At 45.8% G+C, this 13698-nt stretch overlaps 1 protein-coding gene across 1 annotated transcript; it reads left to right on the top strand.

The window, feature by feature from the left end:
* Positions 1-11256: 11256 nt before the first annotated feature.
* Positions 11257-13010, top strand: LOC142818116 (uncharacterized). Its single transcript, XM_075896465.1, has 2 exons — positions 11257-12127; positions 12679-13010. The coding sequence occupies exons 1-2, from the start codon at positions 11257-11259 to the stop codon at positions 13008-13010; spliced, it is 1203 nt and encodes a 400-aa protein (XP_075752580.1).
* The last annotated feature ends 688 nt before the right edge of the window (positions 13011-13698 follow it).

The raw sequence follows: 13698 nt of genomic DNA, 5'->3' as shown, positions 1-13698 counted from the left end.
TAGAGGCAAAATTAGAGGGAAGTGGACCGGGCTTCAACCTCTCTTTAGTCAAACAAGGAAAACTTATTGACCAGGCACTACCAGCATTAATGTATGCAGATGATATAGTTCTAATGGCCAACAACAAAGAAGATTTGCAGAGATTGATGGACATCTGCGGTAATGAGGGAGATAGGTTAGATTTTAGATTCAGTAAAGAAAAATCAGCAGTCATGATTTTCAATGGCAACGAATGTAGTGAGCTTAGAATACAGGAGGTCACGCTAGAGATAACAGATAAATACAAATATCTGGGCGTATAGATAAGCAATGGGACCGAGTATCTGAGGGAACACGAAACATACGTGACGACTAAAGGTACACGAAACATACGTGACGACTAAAGGTAACAGGAATGCAGCAGTCATGAAAAATAGGGCACTGTGGAATTACAATAGGTATGATGTTGTGAGAGGAATATGGAAAGGGGTCATGGTTCCTGCGCTGACGTTCGGCAATGCGGTCTTGTGCATGAGATCAGAAGTTCAAGCAAGATTAGAAATTAAGCAACGTGGAATAGGTAGGCTTGCTTTAGGAGCTAACGGGAATACACCAAATCAGGGAGTACAAGGTGATATGGGATGGACATCATTTAGGGCAGGGAAGCTAGCAGCAAGATAAAATTTGAGAAGCGATTGAGAGAAATGGGGGAAGAGCGTTGGGCTAGGAAGGTTTTCAGCTACTTGTACATGAAGAATGTCGATACAAAATGGAGGAAGCGAACCAGGAAGTTGACTGGTAAATACTTAGAAAACAGCAGGCGGCCAAACCAAAAAGAACTATCGGTTAAGAAGAAAGTGAAGGAAACGGAGACTGACATGTGGAGAATGGGCATGACTAAAAAGTAAGCACTAGAGATCTATCAAACATTGAAGCAGGAAATTGCCAAGGAAAGGATCTATGATAATACTCGGGGTAGTTCTCTACTGTTTGAGGCTAGGACGGGAGTACTGCGAACCAAGACATATCGGGCCAAATACGAAGGGGTAGACACAGTATGCAGTGCGTGTGGAGAGGAAGAAGAAACTGCCGAACACTTGATAATGTTCTGTAAAGGGCTTCACCCTATAGTTCAGGATGATGGCGCAGAGTTTTTCAAAGCACTGGGGTTTAGCGACCGGAGGGCAAAATAGACTTTAAGCAAGCAGACTTAACTAGAAGGAGGTTATCTGATTGGTGGCTAAAGTCAAGGCACGAGTGAAAATTAAACTCTTCACTGCAAAGTACGAATCCTCAAACTCACTTTTTAAGGGAAAAAAATAAATATAGTTTTGAGTTCATTAAGTATTACGGCTTGGTGGCGCTAGCCACCACCCAATCTAAAGGGTGCAGCACGGAGGAAGGAAAAGGTAAGGAGAGGCCCTGACGTCACTCGTTGTGAAGCCGCGATGAAGCCGGAAGTTGGCCATATTGAGTAGGCAAATTCTCCTCTCTTGTTTACATATGAATGCGAAGCAGAAGGCGCGACTCCCTCTCCGGCTCGGAAAGCACGTGGGCCGCGCAGCGCGTGTGTCGTGACGATCCGAAACTAATGGAACTGGGCTCATCACTCAGAGCCAGCGGGACACCTTCAGCGAAATCGCTTCGTCCGAGTAATAACAAAGAGTAACAGCTCGCTGACAACGAAGCAACTACGAAAGAACGCGCGCTAGATGCACTGACAACGGCGAGTGCTTTCACGTAATTAATTCAGCAACTGTACAGACAACACGATCGGTCGTGCGCCTTCTACGGTTGCATTCCGCCACGCGACTGACGCAGCGTCCTGCCACTGTGTTCGTGTTCCACGTGAAACTCACCTGCGTCAGCATTCTGCGACCGTGGTGACTTTGAGCACGGTGCTAGTGACAGTTGAACGTGGTTGCTGTTACGTTGAGATTACATGCAATGCTGGTGGAGAGTGTACCAAGCGGAACAGAAAAGGTGTTTTAATACGCACATGCAAGTTGTTACTGTACACACATAACACGAAACTACGTATGTGCACATGGCACCTCACGGCGTCTTGCTGGGCTCAACAGCGTCGTCCGTTGTCACAAGCAGGAGCACTGCTCAACCGTCACTGACCTGCAAGGCGTTCGTCGTCATTCAGCTTCGTCATGGTGCCCAACGCCATTTCGCTGAACACTAACTGCTTCATCCGCGTCATCCGCCGCACGACACATAGATATGCACTTGTTCTACGCACTGTTGAAACCCCGTGATGGACAAAGAGATTTGTAAACGTTGCTAAGAGTAATGTAACAGCCAGGAGAACACTGCGTAACCAATAACGCGGCGCAGAGCAAAGATATTGTCCGCCACGGCTCAGCACGAGACCTGGGGAGGCACACATTCCGCCGCCAGCCGCGGCCGCTCACTGCTAGACCAGCTTCACTGCGCAACACGTAACCATAACAACGCCGCCATTGTGCCTATTGAGTATGGCCGCCATGATGTCATTTCCGCCACATTTTTTACGCCCTGCGCCGGCTGGGCATGCCCTCTCCTTACCTTTTTTCCTTTCTCCGTGGGGTACAGCCATATCTATCCATTCATCCATCTGAGGTCCCTAGATGAAACAAGTTTCCAAGGTAGCGACACCCTCCCTTTTCCTTCTTGCTTATTTGCCTGAAGCGTCCCCTAGAAGGTTTAAAACTTTCATCCAAAAGCGAATGTTTGGGTTATGTTGCTACGGTGAATAGATGTAAATGAAACAAAATGGAACGAAATAAGACGTAGAATAAACAGTTACCTTTATGAACATAAACGGCACAACACAAGAGCAAGCGGGATGTGCGTTACTCAACCGCCAACGTTGGGCAGTTCTATACTTTACACCACTAGCCATAGCAGAGTGTACTACACGTAGAGGTGTGCGCCGACTGGTCGGCGCGCCGCCGCCAATAGTTTTCACCGCGCCGCCGCCGCCGACGCGAACTGATCGGCGCGCCGCCGCCGCCGCCGCCGACGTTTTTCATCGGCGCAATCGGCGCGCCATTTATGCGCCAGTACGGACTTTTCATAGATTTGTCTTCTTTTTCATCTTGATTTATAGCCTCGTTTCACATTTTATGTAGCCAGTAAAAACCAGGCTTCTTAGTTATCTTCATCCAGCTTCAGAGGCCGAGAGTACCACTATGAACAGCGGAACGAGTCCGGTGGCCGCTGCATGAAATGACATATTGGACAAATTGACGAAAAATAATTGTAACAGTTACAGTAAAGCATAGACACTGCCATCTTAGGCTCAAAAGCAATTTTTGCTGTTTTTTTGTGTCGTAATTAGCTATGATTATGGTGATACGACGTTGAATGTAATGGCCCAACGTTTTGATGCGTGTGAGTTCGCCATAGCACAATTCGAATATTCATACGGATGAAAAACGGCTTCATTATCAGTCCAAGATGGCAGCCTATAATTGTGCCCGAAACAGGGCGTATATAAAGAAGAAATGAAGTGGTAGCAGTGCAGCACGAATGCAGCGCGTTAGATGAAGGGAGGAGGAGGAATAAATGAGGAAGGACAGGGAGGTTAGGTGCTAGATGAAGAACTACACAAAACCCCGAAGGACGAAATCGAAAGGGAGAAGTTTAATGAAGATTAAAAGCGTCGAAGCATAATACATGCTCGAACCTACTCAGGGTATATCAGCACCTGTCCGTGGTGTTATAGTTGATAATTTTCGAGGATGACCACCTATATGCAGCGTCTGAACATGCTGCAGAAAATATTCACCGTCTGTTTTATTGTTTAACTTATCTGTTTGTACCGGCCTTTTAAGACATTGGATTCCTGGGATGAAGATGCCAAGGCAGTAAGATGGCAAGAGAGAGAGAAAGGAAGGCTGGGGTATTAACCATATCTTGGCATACGGTTTGCTGCCTAGCACTGGGGGTTGAGAAATAGGGGGCAAGAAAGGGCGTGTAGAAAGACAGAAAATAAAACGCATGTGCACTCAGGAGTAAGATGGCAAACTTAACAGAGGATTTATTACATTCTGTACAGACAGGGCGAGAGGTCTCTTGCGAATGAGCTGGGTGGCTCACTATAAAGTGTACGTTTTGACTTAATCAGGGAATGGGTCCAGAATGCGCTGTTGAATCACGAGACACACACGCCATTTCTGACGGTGCCGCTCACACTCGCTCAAGTCAAGGTCTTTGATAGGGGCGTCGCCACCACACTGCACCTGTGACACCAAGAAACCATTGTGGTCGTCTCGTCGAACGTCTTATGGTGTCGGAATGCCACCTTACTTCCCGGTTAAGATGGACAGTACACGGCGGACAGCAGGCTGGCAGCCCTTCGGTGACTTGTTTGATGAACAAAGAACGCGGCCCTCCCCCATTGGCCCAGGCGCCGCGCGTAACAACGGCTATCCAGTGGTGAGAAGAGGCGTAATAAGCTTGTCTGAGACCACCAGATTTAAAAAGAACAAAAAATTTAAAAACTTGCCAGTAGACAATTTACAAAAGACGGCTGGATTCATCAAAATCCAGAGACCGACATTTGAGCGACATGTTATATATGACATAGTTCAGCAAACTGGTTTTCATGACGTAACTTGAACGGACCTACTGGCACTGGGAGAGGTTAAGAATGATTGTCGCTGACAGATGTACTTCTGTTGCGAAGGTAATGCTCAGAGTCAACCAAATAAAACTTAACATTATATTCAAGTCTTTATAAAGAAATAAGTCAAGTTAGAAGGCTCCTGAGGTGACCAAATAATAAATTACTTCACCATACTTTATGAAGAAGTAATTTGCAAATAAATAATGCAACCGCTGTTTATATGACATTCAATGACGTGAACGCAATCAACGGTGTGTCGTCGCTATAAAACTGGAAAGTTAGATGTGGACCCGACCGGGCGAATGCGGCGGAGAACGAATATGTCACGTAATAAAAGCGATGTGATGTTGCACATTTTCATCTTTACAACTCCGTGCCCTTCTGCTTGCTCGTGATGTGTTCGAAGGAGCTAGCCAAGTGTCAGGTAGAAGTCAAGCAGAGTAGCCGGGGCTGATAAGAGCAACGTTTATGTTCACTATTTACACACTAAAGGTAGCATCATGGAAGCTTGATGAGAGCTTCTGAGAGCTGGTTCAGAGCGTCTTGGTGTTCGCGTTTTAAGCCGTGGTCTTCCTAAAATTCTCTGCAGGAGAAAACAATAGACAGTTTGCAATAATCTGCAAGGCAGCTTTTCTGTAAGGTTAGTTTTCCAACCATAAACTCTCGTTCACAGACTGCTTTTCTTGCTCATTTTGTTTTTGCCATTCATCTTTTTGAGATCTTGTTGTGCTCGCGTGCCTTTGCTGGAATTTGGAGAGGTGACATTTTGTTGTACTCGCGTGCTCGCGTGCATTCGCTGGAATTCGAAGAGATAAAGACACAATGAGGGAGAAAAGCAGTCTGTGAACGATAGTTTTTGGCTAGAAAATAAACCTTACAGGAAAGCCGCCTTACATATCACTGTAAACGGACAGACTGCATGTCCATTCAGTCAAGGGCAGTCCAAAGAAATTGCCGTCTTCATCTCCGTCCCCCAAATGGGAGGGGGGGGGGGTAGTAGTTAGAAAAGGCGCCTAATTTCTGCAGCCCAGCAGGGAGCACGGCGCAGCGAATAAAGATAAAAAAAGTGAGGAGGAGAAAGAGAGAGAAAGTCAAACACTGCCTTCTTTTCTACCCATGAAATAGAAAGGATGCATGTTCAGTTCGTCACACGGCGAGAGAGAAACACAACGTAGGTCATAGTGCAATAATACGCACAACGCAGCACAGTGCAATAACGTTGCATCGCACGTGCAGAATAGGGTCTGCAGCGCTAGGGCCTGGGGGAGTGGAAGACTTGAAAGCACCACAGAGTGTGGGAAACATACCTGACGACGGATCCCAACCTCTCGGCTAATTATTCAGCGCGTCTCGTGGCACGTCGAACGAATCAAGCTGCCTTGATTTCCGACAGCTCTTCCTAGGCCGTCAGTCAGTCAGGCGTGTCCAAAGAGTTTTTGACGAGGGGAGCCAACAGCCCTAAAGAATTCGAAGTATGACTTTCGTGTTGTCGCCTCTTTTGGCGCATCTCGAGAGCGTTGACCCGGAACAAATCAGGGTAGGTGAGGTGACTTTCCGCGAACCTTACCTGCTTTCCAAACCAGTTACTGCATGCAAGCTTCCCCTGAATGGATGAATGTGTGGCTGAAGAAAAAGAAAAAGACACCATCTTTCCTTGCGAGACCACGGCTTAGTCCCTTGAAGGGAAATGGGAGAGTGGAGAAAATAGTTTAGAAGTAGGTAGGAGGAGAAGGTTTGGAAGAACGTGACGGTCATGGCTGCTAGAGCAGAAAGATAATAGGGGCCGTTGGCAGGGCAGCCCGAGTCGTACAACTTGGAAATGTGGAGCTGCAACCATGTACGCAGATACCTAAGGTCATTCCCACGAGAAAAAAAAATCTGCATCACCTTTCTTGGGCAAGAATACAGAAAACTAGCTAAACGAAAAAACTAAAATAAGTAAAGAAATAACCGATAATCTAACCACCAATTGTCACCACAGCTGTGGAAGGAAAGAAGGAAAAACGTAATCCGCGACCTCGGCACCAGCGGCTACGCAGAGGCATTTATTCGCAGAATACTGTGTATAAGAAAAGACACGGGAAACACGACACCAATGGCGCCACAACGACGCCGCGTGTCGACCAAACTTGAGCTCACGGAACAGGGAACGAAGCACAATGGCAGAACACTGCGACACTACTCGCAAAATGTTTGCCCCATACCAGTTCCGACGGCACGGTGTAGAGTTCGTTGCGTTGTTTTGTAGTCTTTCTGCATTCCTTGAAGTGCACAAAGAGCGCGAAAGCTTCGGTACGAGAAACCTGAGCGTGGAAACAACTTTGCCATCAAGCCGTTTGCAATGTGGACTGGACGAATGCAACGACATGTGAGGGGCGACGGGAAGTTCTCACGCGCTTCAAAGATGTCTATGAATGGAAAAGTGTCTAAATGGGAACTGCACCTTGCAGGTATGCAATATACATTGCATGAGGTTTTAGATGTATGGTGACTTCATTAGTTCAGGTTACATTGTTTTTGTAGAATTAGCTTTTTAGTCACGTTTACTATGCTTTTTAATGTTAATATTTCACCCCATCAGTCATTTAGTGATGGTCATTTCATTTCCACATCCTTAAATGAGAGTTATGAATAGTTAATATCCAAGCATTTTTTAAAGATATATGACTGGTTTTTATCAAAGGACCAACCCTAGAACGAGTTCCGGGGAGGGGGGAGATAGTAACAGTCTTATAATTCGAAAAATAAAATTCTCGGCTATACAAGCCGGAACGTCAAGAGGTTTTAAATATTCGGAACACTAGGTCGGCAAAATAAATGGAGCCCACATAGACCCACTCAGTAAATGTGCTTTTATCTTATGACTCGATATAGGGCCCATCCTATAGCCGGAATTTCGGTCACCTATAAAAATATTTTTCTCTGCAAAACATTTTCGCAATAGACTGCTTTCAATAGAGTAAATCAGCGCGACATTTTTCGAATACACCTGAGATAGTGGAATGACCGATCAAACTTTACGTGAATACCTATCACTTTTCGTCTCCACTGTCTCTTTCGAAGTTGGTGTTCTTCCTTTCTTGACATTCAACTTAACAGTATTTTAACAAATCCGCATCATATTGGTTCTATAGAAGAAAATAGCTTGTGGTATACGCATCTCAAATCAAACTTGGGCGTGCACTTACGCCCCATCTCACTGTTTTGTATCGATCATTTCAGCGTTCTCATTTCACTTACGGCATTGTCACGTGGTTGCGACGGCAAAAAATATGGTACGTGGGTTGCTCAAGACGACACTTTTTATTGAGTGAACATGTGCATAGGAAAGTGCAAAGTACTAGAAATTCGTGCTTTACACAGATAGCGGTAATTAGAGCATTGGTCGTCGGTAAAATGATCTGCGCGAAGGTACGTCGCCATTTATACGCGTAGCATTCATATCGTAGGTGTCTCAAGCTTATCAGGAGATTCTAAAATAATGTAGAGTTTTCGCAGACAGCCAAGCGTCCTTTGCGAAAGGAAACTGATTAATATGTGGTGTTTAACGTTTCAAAACCACCACATGATTATGAGAGATGCCGAAGTGGAGGACTCCAGAAATTTTGACAACGTGGGGTTCTTCAACATGCACCCAAATCGCAGCACATGGACCTACAGCATTTTCGCCTCTATCGAAAATAAAGCAGCCGCAGGTGGGACTTGATCCCACGACCTGCGGGTCAGCAGCCGAGTACCTTAGCTACTGAACCACTACGGCAGTGCCTTTGCGCAAGACAGTGACATAAAAATACAAGTGAGCGTGGCAGTATAATAATGTTGCGATAAAATTTCAGCAGATGCAACATGTTTCACTGTGGATGCCATTTTCCTACAGAACCGTCAGTGGGTGGCCACGCGTTGCAAGGTGGATCGACGTCTTTGGGTATTTTGAGTAGGATAAATTTCTACCTAAAACATACGGCGTGACGACAGCCCTCACGTTGACTGTAAATATTAATGAAACGAAGTGCACGCCTCGGTGGGATGATATGCATATGATTAAGAAGCTGTTGTGTATTTCTCAAATGTCGAGGTCCTTAATGGTCGAGTGACCCTTCTCTATCACGTGCTGGGTGAAAGGAATATATCCATGTAATGTTTACAGCCAGCCTATTGACCGCAACAACTGACGGTGTCGGCCGACATCACTCCTGTAAGTCTATAGTGATGTATCCGTTACAGTAAAAAGTAACTAAATACCTCACTCGTTACTCAAATAAGAAAAAGGGGAACGTTTCACGGCTCCACGTTATATAGATACATAAAAAAGGAAACGCACTACCGTTACCGTAACCGAAAAAAAAAACAGAACGAATGTTACCTTTGCCGTAGCTCCGGAGTCATCAGTTTTAATCAATGTGTCTTTGCTGCAGAAACCCACAATGATAATTTTAAATCTCAAATTTATGTTTCACACATACTAACCCAAGCAAGGATTATACTCAAAATGTTCAGTTAACGAGAATTATTTGTACAAATGTACTGAACCTTAGCAATGTCATATAGAAGCTTAATGATGCCTGCACATGTGATGGCTTCTGACTCTGCAGTGACACAGGATGAAACCATTTTTTTTATTGGAGCATTATACACAAAGTGAGGTCCAATAATCCACGGTATTCATGAAGAAACTATCACTGAACTCTCAAGAAATTTACAAATATCGGCCTTTTCTTGATCCTTCAGCACCTCCCATAAAGCAAGTCGAAATCGCCACTGTTGGACCTAGCCACCGGAAGGACCCACCGCGCGCCAGTAGGCAATCACGGAGGCCTACATTGGTGCCTTTTTATTAGAGAGAGGGGGGGGGGATCGGGAGATGTCGTAGGGAAAAGGGGGGACACTTACAAGCTTGTGACACCAGATGTGCCTTGCAGAGACGTAAGTCTAGAAAAATCACGCCTTGCAACACACATCTTGCAATAGCAGCCTTTTTTTAATATGTTGCAGGTTTTAATTTTGTTTATATAAGAATTCAAATCATGCCTAGAAATCAAATATACAAAAAAACAAAGGTTCCCAGCTCTCGTAATTGCATTGTTCTGTTGTGTTTTTTCCGGAACAAGTCGAGAGTGGCAGTTGCTATTTCGATTTCTCGCACATCTGATGGGTATTGAGCACGTGAACACGCTACAAAAAAGCATTGAACAGTTGAATGTTTTATACATACTTATCAAGCATTCTTATTTGTGACGTTTTTATGAGAAATTTTTAGTGGGGCCCACTTGCAAGGGGTGTTTCCCTCCCCTGACCAAACACCAAGGGGTCCGGGAGTCAACGTTTTCTGCAGGCGTGGTCAACGGACGCCCAGCTCGTGACCAGTATGGGTTGTGTATCTGAGCAAATATTGCATTTGCTCTCATCTGCACATATGACCATCGACAGGTTTTTGTCTTGGGGGGATGCAAACCCTTCTTTCAACTTGCATCACGACTGAGGGAGTAGGTCGTGTTGGTGTCGCTAGAGTGGGTAGCAAGTGCTGGTGGAGCTTGAAGGGTTCAAGTGTCCTTTTTGCACCACCCGCCTCGCCCACGCCCATGTCTACACTTCATTCATTGAACACCGCGCTGAGAACTAGTTGAATAAATGCGCAGATTTGTTTCCTTCCACATCCTATACCGCTGCATAAAAGATTCTCACATTGTGAAAAGTAGGTATTTTGATTCGTTTGAAGGAAAGTTACATTCAAAGCATGACAGATACTCAAAAAATCGGTTTCATGCAATCGCAATAAGAAAACTCGAAGCAGAGGTGCTTCTTTTTTGTGCAGCGTACAGTGTAAAAGTAAGATCGGATTCGGAAAAAGCGAAATGAGTGACGTGCGTCACTGCTTGCTCATTGTTCAATGAAAGAAGGTTTCATAAAGTATGACGTAGCCAACAACAGCAACAAACTGCTGCATCTTAAATTTAAAAAAAAAGCAAAGTGCTGCACATTCACGGTAGAACATGCACTTATATTGAAATACGCGTTATTTTTTATGAATGCAAAATAAAAACTGTTTTACCAAACGCTTTCCATTCATAGGGATGTCGATACATCTGTGTAGTGTCATTTATGCTATTTGGATGAAAATCCCTAAATTCCAACGAATTGAGTAACCTGTGGCAAAAGAGCCTTTTGAATTTTCAGTTTCGGTTTCTGCGCCGCCGACGCCGCCGCCGCCGACGAAAATTGGCCGCACGCCGCCGCCGATGAAAAAACCGGCGTGCGCCGACAACGCCGCCGCCGCCGACTCTGGACGACCCCCACGCCGCCGCCGGTCGAAATCGCCTCGGCGCACACCTCTAACTACACGGAGGAAGGAAAAAGGTCCTTCCTCCGTGGTGTACTAGAAGTTCTGAGTGGGACGAGCAGCCGGCTCTGCACCTGCATCGTAGCGAAGCGCGGTTCGTTGACAGTTGGCGTGGCGGCGCTGCGGTCGCAGTGGATTGGTGGTGTTCGCACCGGCGGCATTGGTTTGGACGTGTTCCAAGTGTGTTCGTCGTCGCATTTACGTATTAGCTGCGGTGGCTCGTAATGTGTGCGTGAGCGCTGCTGCTGTTTCGTCTCTGTGTGCTACTGTGCTGTGGTGGGAGCCTTGAATGCCCAAATGAGTGAGTGCCAACGACTTCGGCATGACCAAAGTTAGGCTTCGCCATTGCTACGCGCCGGGATGCCGCACAGGCTATGCCGGCGTCAAAGCAGATAGAAAGCTGTCGCTTTTTAGCGTTCCAAAAGATGAACGTAGAAGAAAAATCTGGGAACGGAACCTCCATCGCAGCGACAAAGCTCTCGAGGAAAACTGTGCAGTGTGCGAGCTCCAATTCGAGGACCGCTACATACTGCGCGACTACGTTCACATCATTGACGGCAAAGAAGTGAGAATCGCCCGTGGTGTTCCCGCGCGAACGCCAGACGCAGTGCCTACAATCTTGCCCAACGCTCCGAAATATTTGAGCACGAAACTGCCTCCTAAACGCGCCCCTCGTAAACGGGAAGCGCCTACCGTGCCGGGACCCCAGAATAGCAAGAAAGCTTGCACGAGTACGCCTGTCGACGATGACTTTGAAAGTCAAGACGACGTGCACGACGTGTCGACAGCGTCGTTGAAACTAGAAAACTTGCGAGAACTGAGGACTCCGTCTAAATATTGGGCGGTGCACCAATTCCCTGGCTATGAAGGCACTGTTTATACACTGTCGCAGTTGGATACGTGCTCTGGCACTGTCACTTCAGAGAGGGCAGTCCTTTTTCACATGAGCGTGATCGAGCAGGCCAGTTACAAAACATTTCTGAACGGAAAGCCAGTCTCTGAAGGACTTGTGAGAACTGTATTGCAGGCAGAGGAAGCCCTTCTTCAAGCATCTAAATTTCTGAAATGTCCAGGTGCACTCAGCACTTCGTCTATCACCGAAGAGGATTTAACGACGAAGCTGCTGGGCCAGACAACTGTGTTAGACGGCTCATTCTACAACAAGAAGTGCGCAGGAACGACGGCTGCCGAAGGTAACCTGGAATCAAAGTCGCATGCAAAGTAGTGTTCTTTTGAATGCATCAACCGTTGCACGCTTCCCGAAATGTGTATGCTTCATGTAGCTTAATAGATGATTTAATTTCAGCACAAATATGGATAGAAAAATATTTGTGTTCACCTTTTTGTACAGCCTCGTAACATGGTCAGCAACATGTAAATCAGGCCGACCCCTGCAATACGTACATGCTAACATAGTTTTTACTGCATACTTATGCAATGGGATGGCTACCCATCACTCTAAAGGGACTTATTTGTGATGGAAGAGCAGTACTTACTTGCTTCGATGCATCTGGGATACTACATGTTTTGCTGTTATAGAGCCTGCATGCAACTTGATGGTCTAGTCTAGGTTTTGCTGCATTGCATATGGAATGATATCCTGCTTTGTAATGACCGTAACCCCATACATAAAAATTTAGATGTTCTAGATATGCATGGTGACAAGGGATTTTTGGCCATTTCTCTTAGGCTGTCCACTGCAAAAAGAGGGTAATTTGTGACACGTTGCTTTTTTGTTGTTTAGGAGCACCATGCCTACCATGTCGCTACCTACAAAAGTCCCTGCTGACACGACTATCTCGTCTGAGGAATCGTCGTCACAAACAAGCCATCACAGCAGCGCAAAAGCTTAGATGCGCATTACAAAGGCAAAGATGCTTGTGTAAGAAAATGTTGAGCTTACATGGCCAAATAGAAAGAATGAAGGCTCAAAATGCCAAAATAAAAATGGAAGCGCTAGAAGAGAAGATAGACATGCTACCAGAAAAGCAGCAAGAGAGCGTGCGTCACTGCTTTGCAGCCTCAAAACGCAAGAGTACAAGAGGCATGCAGTTTACGAAGGAATGGATGCTTTAATGCATACTCATGAAGATGAAGAGCCCCAAGCTTTATAGGCATATCAGGAAACAAAATATCCTTGTACTTCCCAGCAACACTACACTAAAGAAGTACACAGCAGCGTACAAGACAGGCTTTGGTTTCTGCAGAAAAATGTTGGATACCTTAAAAGCAAAAACCAGCTCAATGGACTCCTTCAAACGTCATGGTGGACTTCTCATTGACGACATGAAATTGTCGGAACACTTGTCTGTTGAGAAAACTGGTAAGCTGCGTGGCTTTGTGGATTTAGGACCATTCACACCTGCCAAGGACGCTGGCCTTCCATGCGACCATGGAATGGTTGTGATGTTTGTACCGTTTGCCAGAAAGTTTTCTCAAATCCTGGGAGTTTTTGCCGCAAATGGAAATGTAAAAGGGGAACTTCTGTGCAAAATTCTTGTTGAGGCAACAATTCTGGCAGAGCAAGCGGGACTCTTTGTACACTTTGTGACATGTGATGGGGCCACATGGAACAGGAAGATGTGGACGCTAATGGGTGTTCAAGGATCTGCCAGCAAGATTACATGTAAAGTCAAGCACCCTGTTGATGGAAAAAGGGAACTTCATTTCCTTTCAGACTTCCCGCATCTGATGAAGTGCCTACATAACTCCCTGCTGAAGGGCGGCTTCAACACACCAGATGGACGGGTAAGGCTCTTTTTTC

This window comes from Rhipicephalus microplus, chromosome 5 (genome assembly GCF_043290135.1).
Source record: "Rhipicephalus microplus isolate Deutch F79 chromosome 5, USDA_Rmic, whole genome shotgun sequence".
NCBI classification, from domain to species: Eukaryota; Metazoa; Arthropoda; class Arachnida; order Ixodida; family Ixodidae; genus Rhipicephalus; species Rhipicephalus microplus.
This window is presented reverse-complemented; position numbering and strand designations above follow the sequence as displayed.

Coding starts and splice junctions, on each gene's coding strand:
- LOC142818116 (XM_075896465.1), top strand. CDS start 11,257: ATGACCAAAGTTAGGCTTCGCCATTGCTACGCGCCGGGATGCCGCACA. Junction 12,128..12,678: donor AGGAACGACGGCTGCCGAAG/GTAACCTGGAAT, acceptor TTTGTTGTTTAG/GAGCACCATGCCTACCATGT.